This window comes from Porites lutea, chromosome 9 (assembly GCF_958299795.1).
Source record: "Porites lutea chromosome 9, jaPorLute2.1, whole genome shotgun sequence".
In the NCBI taxonomy this organism is placed as follows: domain Eukaryota; kingdom Metazoa; phylum Cnidaria; class Anthozoa; order Scleractinia; family Poritidae; genus Porites; species Porites lutea.
The window spans coordinates 32,063,463-32,078,836 of NC_133209.1; the positions used below are offsets into that span (position 1 = coordinate 32,063,463).

At 41.6% G+C, this 15,374-nt stretch overlaps 1 protein-coding gene across 1 annotated transcript in view; it reads right to left on the bottom strand.

Annotated features, from left to right (window-relative positions):
• The window catches only part of LOC140948654 (bridge-like lipid transfer protein family member 1), a 54,547-nt gene that overhangs the window by 10,278 nt on the left and 28,895 nt on the right, over positions 1 to 15,374 (bottom strand). Inside the window, exons 34-54 of the mRNA XM_073397926.1 lie at positions 14,528 to 14,854; positions 14,348 to 14,426; positions 13,352 to 13,564; positions 12,502 to 12,748; positions 11,812 to 11,901; positions 11,276 to 11,533; positions 10,931 to 11,068; positions 10,329 to 10,452; positions 9,868 to 9,938; positions 9,694 to 9,774; positions 8,953 to 9,049; positions 8,740 to 8,813; positions 6,936 to 7,070; positions 6,608 to 6,641; positions 5,683 to 5,871; positions 5,529 to 5,591; positions 4,577 to 4,880; positions 3,333 to 3,497; positions 2,279 to 2,824; positions 803 to 1,968; positions 230 to 446 (exon numbers count right to left, since the gene is read on the bottom strand). Of these exons, the coding sequence (XP_073254027.1) occupies positions 230 to 446; positions 803 to 1,968; positions 2,279 to 2,824; positions 3,333 to 3,497; positions 4,577 to 4,880; positions 5,529 to 5,591; positions 5,683 to 5,871; positions 6,608 to 6,641; positions 6,936 to 7,070; positions 8,740 to 8,813; positions 8,953 to 9,049; positions 9,694 to 9,774; positions 9,868 to 9,938; positions 10,329 to 10,452; positions 10,931 to 11,068; positions 11,276 to 11,533; positions 11,812 to 11,901; positions 12,502 to 12,748; positions 13,352 to 13,564; positions 14,348 to 14,426; positions 14,528 to 14,854 (4,618 nt within the window). The remainder of the gene's footprint in view (positions 1 to 229; positions 447 to 802; positions 1,969 to 2,278; positions 2,825 to 3,332; positions 3,498 to 4,576; positions 4,881 to 5,528; positions 5,592 to 5,682; positions 5,872 to 6,607; positions 6,642 to 6,935; positions 7,071 to 8,739; positions 8,814 to 8,952; positions 9,050 to 9,693; positions 9,775 to 9,867; positions 9,939 to 10,328; positions 10,453 to 10,930; positions 11,069 to 11,275; positions 11,534 to 11,811; positions 11,902 to 12,501; positions 12,749 to 13,351; positions 13,565 to 14,347; positions 14,427 to 14,527; positions 14,855 to 15,374) is intronic.

The window sequence follows — 15,374 nt, forward strand, 5'->3', positions numbered from 1 at the left end:
AACGTACGGGCGAGAGTGAATACGTACAATTTGATCAAACGGAAAAATATAATCACTTATGAAACACTTGTTGTAGCTTTGAAAAAAAACTTAACAATTTTTACCATTTTTCCAGACATTCTCTCTACTACCCAGACTTTTTCCAAGTCTGGAAAATTGCTGAGCAAATTTCAAGACTTTTTCAAGAATTCAAGACTCCGTACAAACCCTGGTAACTGTGGCGACTTACCTTCTTTTCATGTCATTATTGGTTGGTTTGGTTGGAGTAGTGTCACCATGTACTTGATCAGATCCAACGGCTGAGGTTTTTGTGGCGTACGATCCCTCTTTTCCTAGGAACAGCCGCTGTACAAGCCCTCTCTTGTACCAGGCTTTTGGAAAGTCTAAAATCTCGTTCAGGCGCCGCATGTCGTAATTAAAAGTTGCCGAGCCAATATCACAGATACCTAACAAGAGATTGAATATAAAGAGTGATTTATGAGTGGGTGAAGGTCGCTTCAATGTAAGATATTTTGGAGGTGAAATCATTCGCCGGGTTAAAAGGTTTCATTTCTTCCTCTCTGAAAATACATGACTGCCCCCAAAACCTCTTCATTTCTGTCTGGTTCTGTGTTATAATAAAACCCATCAAAATTCCCTATTAAGGTAGAAAACATGTCACAAAGATATGAAACATTTCGTCAAATGCCAAAGGCAGCAAAATAATCATTGTAAGTTTCGTTATTACTTTTTGCAATTGATAGAATGCTTGTAAAATCAATACTGCTGCTTAAAAGAGATTGGCGAGTAGAAAATAACGTACCCGAAACTTTGACAACTGTCGAGGAACCAGTCCCCGTCCCAGCCAAGAGATCAGGTGAAGGAGTCCTGGCTTTATCTTCCGTCACACTACCGGCAGAACTAACTCGTCGGCGAGACAGATTGAACTTCACGAATTCAACGTTCAAACTGAGCGAGTCCTTCTTTCCTGACAGCGGCTGAGATGGAGGTTGAACGAAACGAAATCGAGGGCGGCTTTCTTCAGCGTTTTCTTCGTAGTCTGATGCTGAACTAGAGGTTCGTCCAACTCCTGTGTGCTGTTTGCCGTACGGATGAAAGATACAGAATGAGAAGCGAGAAAGGCACACAGTGAAGCTGATGCCTCCACTGTCGAACTTCAGCGTAGACGGATTCACTGGGGTGTCCATTTGCTCCAACTTAACGCGGGAATGATCCCGACCGCTAGGACGCGTCGACGGAGTCTGAGGAAGCCACTTGTTAGGGCTGGAGTTGGACGAAAACACGACATCCAAAGCAGGAAGGCGCAGCATACATTCAACCCGAGAGACGGGAAGGCAGCTGAAGCGAATGTCGGATGGCTGAACACGGATTACCACTACCACATCCACTGGGAATGAAGAATACTCCGACATCGATGACGAAACGACAGAACCTCCCACCTCGCCCTCCGTGTCACTATCAGTATCACCGGAAGTTAACACCCCACCATCCGTTACTTCCTCTTCAGCGGGGACGCTGATTGGTTGTAATGTCTGTTCTATGAAATCTAACAAACGCGGTTTCAATACCATTTCCTGAGGTAAGGCTTGGAAAAGAACCCAAACATAAAGACCTGCTCTCTTGACAATCTTCCTGTTATTTGGAGTGTTAAGGGGCGCTGACGGTTCCATACATTTACCCCCCTGTTCCGGTGTCTCCGGGTAAACAACATTGGACTGCTCACTGTCGGTAGACGGCTCAGGACACCATGAAGTACCAGGCGTACCCGGGGGGCCTATGCTTTCAGAGTCGATGTTAGATTGATAGTGGACTCGTACGTCAACGGCTGGTAACAGAAGTATTGTGTCTTCGGACTGAGCTTTCTCCTGTGCGCCTTGCTTGCTGCGCTTTTGTCCTCCTGTCTGAAATACAGGTGTTGATAACTTCCCCCGAGTGGGATCGGAGAACGGGAAACGTTTGCCAGAGATTCTGGAAAAGCAAAACGAAATTGAAAAGGAATTCATATTAATCAAGCACTGAGAGTTTAACTACTTCGATGGAACACTGGTCTGCAAGGTGAGAGGTCGCCAAGTCGATTCAAGGGAGCAAACTAATACTCAGAGTCTTAAAAAACTAAGCGGCAAGAAGGCAAATAGCTAGACCTTAGGAGACGTAAAAATGTCCTCCATTGGTATTTTGACAATTAAATATAACGAAGTTATAAAATTTTAAGTTTGAGGTTTTCCTGGATGGGAGTGAACGAGTTAATCTTTGTGTAAATCTCTATGTTAACACCTACTTGCTATCAGATGCTTCATCTTTGTCTCCGTCATCAGCAGGGTAAAACACGCATTTTCCACTGTCGATATCCACAGTCAGGTCCAACTCAAAATCGAGATTTTGCTGCTGCTGTTGCTGTTGTATATTAGATGACTTCTGTGACGTCACACTCTCGCTATCAGACTCACTAGGGGTTCTAAAGGTCACCCTTGGTCCAGTTCCAGCATGGTCTGCTGCAACTCCATCATCCTGCTGTGGAATGGTTCGCATTGTCAAAGGATCGGCGTTTTGTGCCAGTTGATCAGCTCTATAACCGACGTTTAAAATATCAGGAAGGGATGGCGATCGGCCACCGAATATAGCATCCTCCGAGGTGTCCTCGCATGTTATCATAGGTGAGTCCCCCGAGAAGAAGTCCTGGGCTAATTTACGGGGAGTCGATGGCATCTCCACCATTTCACTCTCCATATCGTCTATATCAACACTAGCTTGTGGTTTGAGACGAGATCGAGTCCTGGATCCTCTCACTTTTTCGGATTTCACCTTTCTGTTCGGCAGGTTTGATCTGAGAGATTAAAAAATCAGCTAGCGTTGTTCAGTTTGTTGCGCACTTATGAAATGACAAGGGCCAGAGAATCGGCTTCTTTAGATTGTAATCTGGATGCCCCCTACCTTCGAAAAACAAGAATTAGTAAGACGTTAACGGTAGTAAAAAGATTCACGGATTCTGATAAGATAAGATAGGTCTGTCGAACGCTATTTTTTGTTTTATTTTTTTTTTCAGGAACCTTTCCATCGGTTTTTTTGTAAATAATCTATATATAAGGCTAACCTTGAATAACTGTGGAGATGAACAGGGACTATAATGACAGAGGGTATAAAACGTAAGCCACGTAAACTATTAAAAAAAAAAACAAGTATATTCACTGTTCCCCTCGAGTCTGTGACAAAAATTTATAAAATATTGAATGCTCTAACTAATGAGCCAAAAAAGGACTCTTGTATTCAGTACGTTACTAGTAAATAAGTATGAAGAGAATCTGTGAGTTGTTAACTAAGTAGAATAAATCTACCTGTCCGACTCAGAAGTTTTTGAATGGACTGATCGCCCGGAACGTGAGTGGCGACGAAATTTTTTGCGCACATCTTTACGGAATTCGTTAAACACAGCACTCTCTAGATCCTGCAACCGCCTTGTTTCTTGTTCCACAATGTAAGATTCCACATCAGCTTTTCGCCTGAAAAAAGAATAGCGGACATTTCTTAACTCAAGCGTCTTCCGATAATTAAGTTCCCAGCTTGCCTGAAGGGCCTTTATCCAATTTTCCTCTTTTTCTCCCCTTCTGAATGCCTACTACGGGGCCTTTGGGAGACTGCCCACCTACCCCTCCCCTAAGTCAACATTAACACTTACTTCTCACTTAGGACAAAGTGTTGGCTTAGAGGAGGGGTAGGTGGATAGTTTCTCAAAAACGTATAATGATCCGATCGTCCTACCCCCCACGGGGCGTAGGTCAAGGTAATGTATGACAGTTAAGGGAATTTATTCAGTCTGTTAATGAAAACGAGGTAAGCTTTGGGGGAAAACAGTTTATCTAAGGCCTCAACAGAGATATCATTCAGCGATATTAAAGTAAAACACAATTTGGACAGGGAAAAAGAATTCACCCACTGCCATAATCCCTTGAACAGACACTAAACGACGAAAGGTAAAATTAAAAATGAGCTTTTGTTTAACAAAAAACCAACTATGGGCTCTCATGAACCTATTCTTTAAGAGTTCATAGAAGGAAATTTATTCCTTGGACACCAGTTCGCTCTTGAAATAAATTTAAATTTAATTTAAGTAAACTTTAATCAACCTCCTCATTTTTGAGGACCCAAAATTATTATACTGAACAGCAACAAAACAATAACTTGGTGTGGCTCAAAAGGGGGAAGTGGGACACAAAGTGCTCCACTGAAACTTAAAAGGTCAGCCCCATGTACTCCTGGATTTTGTGAGCTAAATAAAACCTACCACCAGGGTGGTACTCACACCGGTATGGAGGAGGGAGTTGGGCCTCCTCCCAGGGCCGACTGTGACCGTTCCTGGGTAAATATGGAAGGTGCACAGACCGATATAGGGGAGGGAGTTGGGCCTCCCCTCAGGGTCGGTTGTGACCAATCGTGGGCCTCTCTAGGGCCCCCACTAAGCTATACGTACATTCCAGGAGTACAAAATGTCGAGTCTATGGGGGCAAAAGTGTGACGAGAGGATTAATAACCTACAAACGCGCAAGCTGAGTAAAAATTGTACCAATTTTATTGTTTTCACCTGAGCTCATTGACTTTGCGGGCCTGTTCCCACATATTTTTCTCAATCATTGTTTTGGACAGTTTTCCCGCTCTTGGCTTGCCATCAACTTCATCTCTACCTTCTTCAGCGTGTTCCATGGAGGGATCTCTATCCTGTAGTTCCGTTACCGAGTCTATGTTAGCCACATCCGGCTCACCTGCCAAAGCGGTCAGCGTCTGTCCCAAAGATGACAGGTGCTTACCTATGCTTGTATCACAGTGAAGTTCAATACCACACATTCGCCACTGGAATGACATTACCCATTTGCCCGCCTTTACCATGTCTGGTCGAAAGATAAGAATTATTCGCTTAAAACAAGCTACAATTAATTTACAAAAAAAGGAGCTGGTATTTGGTATCACTGCCATCTATATAAGCGGTCAAAGTGAGTCCAAACACGCTAATTAGCGACATGCTTTTGCTGGTGCTTGAAACAGTGTAGCTTTGTTTATCATGATTTTGCACAAAATTTGTAATGGCGTCGCATCTGCACGATAAAGAAAACGAAAAGATGGTGCAAACTGCGGCCGTCAGTAATCGCCTACGTAGATGAATAACGCTTTTAGGTGGTCCTAAGAAAACAGTTCGTATTTGGTTGGATCTTTAGTAAACATGAAATGAAGGTTTGAAGTATTCTTTACAATCATTTTATGACTTCTGCGAAACAAACATCAATTTCACGGAGAGTACTCCAAATGTTGGCAAATACAGTCAACTCTCTCTAAGACGGACAACTTTGGGACGGGCACTAAGTGTCCGTCTTAGAGAGGTGTCCGTCTTATAGAGAGTCAAATAAAGGGAGTTAAGAAAGGCAGGGACCAACTCTAAGTGTCCGTTTTACAGAGGTGTCCGTCTTATAGAGGTGTCCGTTAAGAGAGAGTCGACTGTACATTTACAACTGTAATCAGTCAATGCTGATGGATATTCTTACCTTGTGCCACGGGATACCTCTGCGTTCTGGAGCACAGTTCATAAGTTCCTTCAGGAACAACACCTAAGTTTAAAAAAATGCAGATTAAACTCAGCAAGCAACAGAAGTATCATAACTGTACAAAAGACAAAAGAACTGTGAAGTGATTCCTTACATCGACTGCATCTTGACATTACTCCACTTTCAAAGTTCGGTTTCCAGTCATCTGTGTCGGTGTCAAATTTGTCAGCGAACCAAAGAGAGAAGCTAGTGAACTTTCCTTTACTGACAAATGATATAGTGGAACAACAGGTCAGCAGCATGTGGTCCACTCTCAACACCATGGCCGGGCCAGGCTCTTGTTCTGGAACGATTAAATGAGGTTAAATAAATATTTATTTAACACAGTTAACAACAAGGAGGGCGAGCGTGGTCAGCGGTCAGTCGTTTGGCTCAAGCGCGGTCAGTCTTGCTTGCATCACCTCCATGTACTCAGGACAGTGTTTTCGTGGCGGCCATTCTCTTCGTTTAGCCTTCGGATCATTCTTTTACCCCCATGCCTCCTCACCCTCCCCCCCCCCCCCCCCCCCCCCCCCCCGCTATTCTTCCACTGTTAAATCAGTGTGACAGGTGCCTGGCTCCATTGGCGTGGGGGCTCATGGCTGGAGGGCGCGGGTTTGCCAGCCATGGGGACGTGACTCTGTCTAACGGCTGGCTGTGCCAAAGGTGAATGCCCCTGGACATCCCGGGCACCCACCTTCACTCAGCGACGCAGTTGTTAAACGCAAGAAAATTACCCACATAAAAGAAAATGATTCATAAAATATTGGACGCAACTGAAACAGGAATTATGTCACCCGTTTTTATGTTCAGACCTTAGTTTTGTATTGTATTGCTACAGCTGTGCGGTTTTGGTCGTAAAAACTCACAAAAAAAATCGCCTTAGAGGAGCTGTGTCTCGCATTCTATTTAATTCATCCATAAGGCTTCGTAACATAATTAACGTCATTAAATTGATGTGCCGAGTTCTGTGTTCAATGTGGTTCAACGTACGGGTGCCTCGCGAGTCTCTGAACCGAAAAATTCTGTATTCAACTTACCTGCGTATCTCATCTGAAAGCCCTGTCCGAAAGCCTTGAAAATGAAAAAACAGGTGTTTGATTACAGTCATCCGCATTAACAGGTGAAATTAATATAATGAAGAACAGTAAAACCTCGCGAAAGAAAATGCTCATGATGAAACTAAAATTACCCCCAACCCCTGGATCAAAACGTTAGGAAGTAACGTTAAAAGGTGTTCAACAGCCAATCGAATCTACTAGACAAGTTATGAAATTAAAGAAAGTAAAAACTAAAATGAACAAAATCGCTTATTGAGTTACTAATGCCACGTGACTGACTAACTATGAAGTCTCCTCTTATCCATACCTGATTGCCGTCGTAGAGTGGAATGCAAACCCCCAATTGATCGACTGTGAGTTGAAGGAAGAGAGATCCTGACAGCTGAGAAGGCGGCGCTCTTTGAGGCAGTTTATCCAACACGGCTTGAGTGGCAAAGTGAACCTGCAGATGGGAGAAACAGGACATAAACTTTCTGCTAAATGACCTACGTTCTGTGTTTAGTTTAGGGCGACATTCTGGGTACTAACTAATGTAATTTTCAGCCAACTCTTTAACATGACTGGAAAAACATCACGTTTCATAAAAGCTTCCTAACGTTTTACCCAACTTTAATTCGCCTATGACAAACATGTTTTCAGCTAAGTAAGTTGGCTATCAGAGTAGGTGGTCTGTGTAGTGCTTGTGTTATTCAGCCAAAGCAAAATATCGGGTACAATTTACTTTACGATAACAGATCATACCCACCTTAAAGGGACAGCTAACTAAGGGAAGTGTAAGATGATTGAGCTCTATCTTCCTACTTTTTTCCAATGCATCGTCAAACAGCTAAAGCGCAGTATAAAGGGGTAAGCTATATTTTGACTATCGGACCAACTATTCACCTTTGGCAACCGTGTTAGTCTACCAAGCAACTAACTATTCACCTATAGTCACCCCTAACTATAACGGTCTCACTCTAACACAATCCCGGACTCACCGATCGACTAAGACTTCTAGCAACTAGCTGACTAACTGGCCAATACATTGACTGTGAATGAATATACAAATGATTAATATCGATAGATTTACGTGGTTTTCACTTCAAACTCGTGAAAATTTATCTAAAGGTAGTTCGTGCCTAATTTAGTTTTCCTTCCCCACGTTACGTGATTAGTTCAGCAAAAAGTAATTTTAAAAAAACTCGATCCATCTTCTCAACCAATAAATCACCATTAGTACGTTTAACATGATTGATGGTGGGTCAGTAAACTCATTATCGGACTGTTGATGACAAATGACTGTCGTTCGACAATTAAGAATAAAACTGTGGCTTGTTACTGTGAATTTTAAGTAGGACACACAAACGCGGATAACAAGTGAAAAATAAAACTCCGTTTGAGATGCGGGAAAAGGGCGTTAGCCAACAATCAATGATCATGATCGCACTTGCACAACATTATTATTTTCTAAAACAAATGCGGAATGATACATCAATGACAATTGAGCAAACACAGTGTAGTTGAGAGTGATCTGAGCGCAGGCTGTTGTAAAAAAGCAGAAAATCAATTATACTAACATCAAATGCGGCAGAGTTCAGCTCAAGACGCTACACAAGAGGGCAAAAAAGATAAAGGTAAATCAATTTCGTGAACTTACACGTCTCAAGCGATATCGAACGCCTGTTAAGAACCTTAAGAATGCCAGCTACACATGAACGCACATGAGCCTTACAGTCGTACCTTGCACGAGAGAAAATTAAAGCTAGCCTGCTAGCGTGTTCTTCATTTTAGAGTGAAAAAAAAGGGAGCGTCTCGCCAGGATTTTGCGTCTCCTTTCGCGTGCCACTAACGCGTGACTTCGTCACAATATATTCCAAATGGAGAGCTCGCTTGCAGGCTAAATTATGGCGGGGATACAGTGTACGCAACAACAGAGAGACTTGTGTGACCTTGAAATGATTGACAAAAAATAGAAAAAAACCCAGACGTAAGTCAAGAAAAATACGCAATGACTCAGGAAACCCATGGGGGCGTTAGCTGTTCCTGTTCGGCAACCTATGTCTATTTCTGACTACCATGCACATCGTAAATGCTACTTAACACAAAAAAATGAGTAAATATATAATCCGTACCTCTTTATTAAGAGCAAGTCGTTGCTCGTTCCAGTGTTCGTATGCGTTCTTGTAATTCAAATAAACTAGAACGGCTGAAGAGAAAAACGGTAACATTAACAAAGACAATAACAAAACAAACATCCCCGGAATACAAATCATTGTGCAAAGTCCCCTTGCTCTTACGGACAGTGTCAAAGAGGTTTTCGCCTTAGATCCAGTTCACGTGCTCACCTTTATCGAAGGCAACTTGTTGTACGTACAGACACGGTTTAGTCAGCGTTACTAGAAAGGTCTCTTTGTCTTCAGTACCAGCTAATGATCTGCTGTCCTGTGTAAGAAAAACAGGCAGACCAACCTTTTACTATTTAAAAGCCGTAGAGTTTTCTTGACCCATGCCATAGAGAATACAGCTAATCACAAAGCTAGTACCCTTTGCGTATTCTGCGGAATGCAACGGTAGTATTTTACGACAAAATCCCGGTGGCGCTTCCGGCCTCCAAATTTTTTAGCCATTTGAACAGAACAGATAGCGACAAGCAAAACTTTTCATTGTACAAACAAAAATTAAACCCCGGGATTTAAATACCATTCGGACTTCTTAGAAGCTAAGGAAGAACAACCCTGACTGAAATCCCGCCAGAAACTTTGGGCAACTTGACATTTTCTTTAAGATGCAGGTAAAGTAGTCTTCGCAGAGGTGAATACGAAATTTTTTCATTGACAAGCCAACGATCATTGGATGTTGTTGTTTGCAGATTTGCAGTAAACCACTCGAAAGCATTATATTAAACAAAAGCATATTACACAAATACTTAGTAAATAAACCAAATCTGGTGAATTATAAAAAAATAAAAGAAAGAAAGAAAGTAACAGTAGGCAAGGAAGAAAACTTTCTTTGACGTCTGCCGTTTATTCGACAAACGTTCGTTTCTTTGAAGAAAATTCTTTTATGAATTAGGGCGTTTTACGTACCTGGAATGAATTGCTAACTCCGATTCTGGTCTTAAAGTAAGCCAACTGTTGAAAATCGAATTCGTTGTCAATGTTACGACTCTGAGGAGAAAGAGAGAAAAATTTTGAACCGCGTTCATAAATTTCTGAATAAATGAAACAAAAGAGGATAAGGAATAACAATCGTGAATTTACTTTAACAAACTGTCCAAGGGAGAGATTGACATCCACTTGTGCTTTTCCAAAGAGTTTCACATAGCTGCTACCTGTTAATAAATAACAGGGTGTAAAATAAACAAATGTCATATAACGGACGATAATAGTTCTCTTGTTTCAAACCTACATCAATTTCATCGTAAAACGGACTGGAGAAATTCCTTCCCTTTACCAAAACGGTGAGAATGAAATACTAAATTTTCGAAACGCGCTAAGAACGTAGTTATGATCTGACCAAGGCAGTTTAGCCAGCTACTAGGACACTGTTGGAAATGAGAGGTTCTTCTTTTAGCAAACCAGGCAAACAAGTGAAGTACAATTTACTTTCAGACTTCACAGTCACAGTCAAAACGCAAATGATTCCACGGGATTTTCAAACCACCTAAAATTACTATCGACTGAACCAGTAAAGTAAAATATGAGACGAAAACATAACGTACTTCGTCTGAGTTGCCCAGGCAGGAGGTTAGATGACGGCGTAGAATTGGACACCTCTAGAGCTACCACTCCTGTATCCAACCTGACCGCTGTTGATGAAGGAGTTGTGGCCGTCACTTGGATTCCCTGTGATACAAAAATGAGAGGCGATTAAGAAACATCTGGTGTTTTCCTGTACGAAACAGCTGAAGTTCCTTATTATTATAATGAAGATGAAGATGATGATGATGATGATGATGGTGATGATGATGATGATGATGATGATGATGATGATGATGATGATGATGATGATGATGATGATAAGATGATGATGATGATGATGATGATAATGGTGATAATGGTGATGATGATGATGATTGTTATTATAATAATGATGACGATGATGATGGTGACGATCACCATCATCTTATCATCATCATCATCATCATCGATTACCTGTGTCTATGTATTAGGGAGATTAAGGGCGCAATGCCTACTGACCGTATTGTTTTGTCCAGGAAAGGACGTGCGCTAATGAACCTAACAGCAGTGATGACTTCACGATGAATTTGCCAATAAGCAATTGTCCTGTTGAAGCCAGGGGTATTTATTTCAGACTGCCTACCTTAAGATTTAGGCGGAAGGAATATAACAAGGGAATTTCTTTCTCTTTTACGTTTTCCAAATCTTCAGTCGAGGCCGTTCTCCACAGTGGAACAGGCTGGCTTTCACCCGACACCCGCTGAAGAACGTCGTTCACCTCCTACAGGAAAAACAATGAAACTTACAAGTCAAAAAGGAAAATTTTAAAAGAACAACTCATTAGGGACAAGTCATACAAATACTAACTATCATCCGATCATCTGCGTCATCATCTCGTCATCTCTCGCGCGGCCCATTTTTCTCGTTTCCCTTTAAGCCGAGCACCCCTCGTCAAATTATAGTGTTTTTTTCCTGTGGCGCTACTGACCTTCATAAAACTCTTTTGTACAAACACCAGATGGTTGAGTAGATCTGTAGTCAAGCTGTGTTGAAAGGCACCAATTTCTGCAGAGACATATAAATGCGTCTTAGATGAAGAACGACGCCGGAGGCCCTCTTCGGTTTCCCCAGGACTATTGCGAGCTCTGACAGGCCGAGGAAGCTTGGAAATGAGTTCACCATGCATGTTAACGGGAGGCAACTCCACCACAGTGGCCGGTGGAAGCGTAACGTCAAGAGATTGGACCTGAAAGAAAAGTAAACCACATTGAGTATCGTATCGTCATATAAGTTGGTTAATTCTATGAGAACATATTGATATCTTGCTTGCTCACACTAAATTAGATTAGAAAAACAGTATTACAATATTTTAATTTCGAGAGACGTACAATTGTCCTATTTTTGTTTACAACAAAAATCTTTTCAAATTAATTCTAAAAAAGAATAATTTAGAACATCAAATTATACGTTCTTTATAGAGCATGATCCCTGTAAACTTGGCTTAGCTATGGATGAAACACGTACCTTAGATGTAAAACTTAAACTGTGAAGTGGCATGGCCAACTTAAAGAAGCTCTTCCTTCCACTTCGTCCAGATCCTGTTATTCTTCCCACCTGGGGGAATGATAAATGCATAAACACCATTAAATGTCTGCAGCTGTCAGATAGACGATCATTCAATGAGGATTGATCATGCATAAAATCTTTACGGGAAAGATATTTGTATTTCAGAACATCGGAACGAGGATTAGAATTAGACACTTTTCCATCCATAAACAATCGTGTAGACACCTAGACGAAATTCTCGGCGATAACAATTCAACTGGAACCTGCTTGATGGTACTTCTCCTTGGTACTGTTTGTGATACAGTCCTTTTCATTTTTACTGACTTAGTCTTAACTTGAGGCAGTTTTGGGGGAACACACTGCACACGTTGGGAACAGGGATACCGCGTGTGGGTTGAGTTTGATGTTGGTTTTCTCCCTTTTCAGAAAGGTTTTTCTCGGGGGCACTCCGGTTTTCTCCTCCCGTAAAAAAAACAACAACAACACTTTCCATGAATAACTGGATCAGCAACGCACGACATTTTCAGGAGAGTTCTTAAGAGCTCCCAAGTGGTTTGTGGGTAACCAAGTGACCTTCTGTTTTGAATGTTCAAATTAGCCTCCAGTCAACGAAATCAGAAGTACTCCGCTGAAGGCTCATCTACTTACCTTGTATTCCGCCCTCAATGAAGGCAGCAGCGAAGCACCTAACCCAAATCCTTTCAGAACGCAAGTGAAGGAGATCGTGGACACAGTGGGAACTGGGGCAGAACCATCCACTCGATCCCAGGGTGCAAACTGCTTGACGGTAGATGGTGACATAAGCTGGGAAAGCCTTGAGATCTCAGATGGAACACCGGATGATCTGTTGGCCATCATGCGGGACTGAGTACTGTCGTGAAAACTGGCCATAGACCTAAAAAGGGAAAACAAATGAGGGCAGTTTAAAGAAATTTGATTTACAAGTCATCAACAAACGATACAATCGCATTTAAATAGTGAAAGCGCTGTACCTTCTCCACTAGATTCCGTTCAACACCTAGGCTAGAGTAGGATTACCGAAAGTCTAGTCATGAGATACCTCGTTCTTTAGGCCATGACCAAAGACAATCCCCATACACAAGTAATATAAAATAGTGGCTTCTAACGTCATAACCTGCGACAAGCACTGTATACATCATGATTCGTAATTTTCTAAATCCCCCCAAATAAGGAGCCCAGTGGAATCAATTGGTGTTTCCAGTAGAATCTAGTAGTGTGTATTGGATAAACAACCAAGCACGGTGGTCCTAAGTCTCGTCTGTGCAATACAGGTGTAAAGTATCCGAGTTATTTAGGCTATCTTTTCTCCAACGATGTGTACATACGTTATGTGCAACATGAATACCAGTTAAACCTGCGATAACGGTTTGAAAGATGAAAACAACTACAGGTAGTGTGTTTAGCTGTCCCACTAAGCAGACTTTCAACAAATTCAAGCACCTATTATCAGCTGATAACAAAAAATATAAACATTTACCTTATGACCGATCTTTGTGATTGGATCTCCGAGATGTGACGTGATATGGCGCGTGAACTGCGCGTCATCATTGAGTGTAACGCAACAGGATGTTGCGGGATATCGATGTCGATCATCCCCAGTGTTACAAGTGCATTACCTTTCTCCTCCGTGTCGTGCGTAAGAGACGAGTACAGACCATGTGATCGAGACAGGCTACAGCTCACTACAGTCCTAAAGAAAAGGTTATAATGAACAATTACTCATATCACAACCCTAGAAGAACAAATACCAGGTAGCTCCGGCAAAAAAAAATGCGCTTGACTCTTTTTCGTGGACTAATTGCGTTTTTCTGTCATGCTGTCCAATACAACTGTTTTTCAAGTGTACTTACGAGGAATTAAAAAGTGTATACTAAGTTTTTTTTTAAGTAAACTACCGCACATTCCTCTGTATTGTTTTACAAAGATGTTAATGATACTCCAGGAAGCTGCGCATGTGTGGCAAATTAAACTGCTGTAAATACTAGACGTTAAAGGGGCACCTTAAACCAGTATGCATTGCGGTCGTGCAGTTACCGAAACCATTTGCTGTAATACAGAAATCACGAACGTGATTTCTGTGTTTGATAACAGGATTGTATCTGTTTCTTTTAAGAAGGGTATCACAGCCTGCCATTTCCTTAGGTTGTGAAGATACAATTCGATTTTCAAACACAATCAGAACGTTCGTAATTTCCGTATAACAGCAAATGATTTCGGTGAAGTGAACGACCGCAATGTACACTGGTTGAAAGTGCCCCTTTAAAAATGATCAGGCGTGGTTATAAACATTTCCTGCATTCCGTTACAGTGAACACGCACAAAATGAAACGAAACCGAGGCTTGAGTGAATAATTTCATACTTATCAACCTATTTTGTCACCCCAAGCCTCGTGTCAGTAACAACGCCTAAACTATGGCCAGTCTAGATAAGAATGAGCCAATAATTTAGGACATTAGTTCTTTCTTCCATTACCCTGTGACAAACTTTGAGGCTTCCTTTAAATCCACTTTAGTTTTTCCCAGATGTGCCGTCACAGAAGACAACACTTGGCCTACAAACAATAAATACAAACAGAATCTTAGTTCCCGCCATAGATATCTTAAGTTACACAAAGTTTGAAAGAATACCAGGAAGAAAGAAGTCATGTCAAACCTTTGTGATCCTTTTCAGTCTCTTCTTTGCGAGAGAACGAAGCGCTCATTTCTCTGATCTCCGTCTCCAAAATAAGCCCGCCAATACTGGCCAGCAGTTTCACTCGAGGTAAGGTCACGACGCCGAACACTGTGCTCAGCGGTATAACAGTTGGCGCATCCTCCTGCTCGGGAGTGGCTGTTGCCTCAGTGGTGCTACGGCTTGCCCCTGACTTTCTCTTGTCGGAACTAACTGGACTCTGAGCGCGCCGTCTTTTTCTACCTTCCGCAAGTCCATCTTCAATGTCAATTTTGACATCCCGAGGCTTTTCTGGAGACAATCTCTCCGCTTACAAGAAAAAAAGGAAAGAAAATGAAATCCTGAAGTTCAAAGGAACTTTATTAATGTAAGATATTAACACGGTGGATAAATGGAAGGAACGGCGTGAGGCACGCAGTACCAACAGTTTATAGTTTTTGTTTATTTTCAAATTTCGAAGTTTGTTTTGGCGAAGGTTTCTCATCCTTCAGTTGTTGTCCTTCTGAATCTCATGAAGTATTTACAAGTAGAATTCAAAGATGAAGGAATAAATCACGAAAGAATACATAGAGCAAGGGTATGTTTACACTAATACATTTTTCCCATATGTTGTTCGCCAAAAAAATACTAAAAAACTATGAGTATAAACTCGTAATGAAGTTAATGAAAGTATAAGAAACAGGGGTCAATTTAACAAAACTTTTACTAATGCAATTTGCAAACGTGGCTAATGTTTTCAGACTCCAAAACAATGGGTACACTTGTAAAAGTTTTTTTAAATTGACTACTGATTTCACTTTTTTCGCTTTCAACACCACGTTCACCCCTT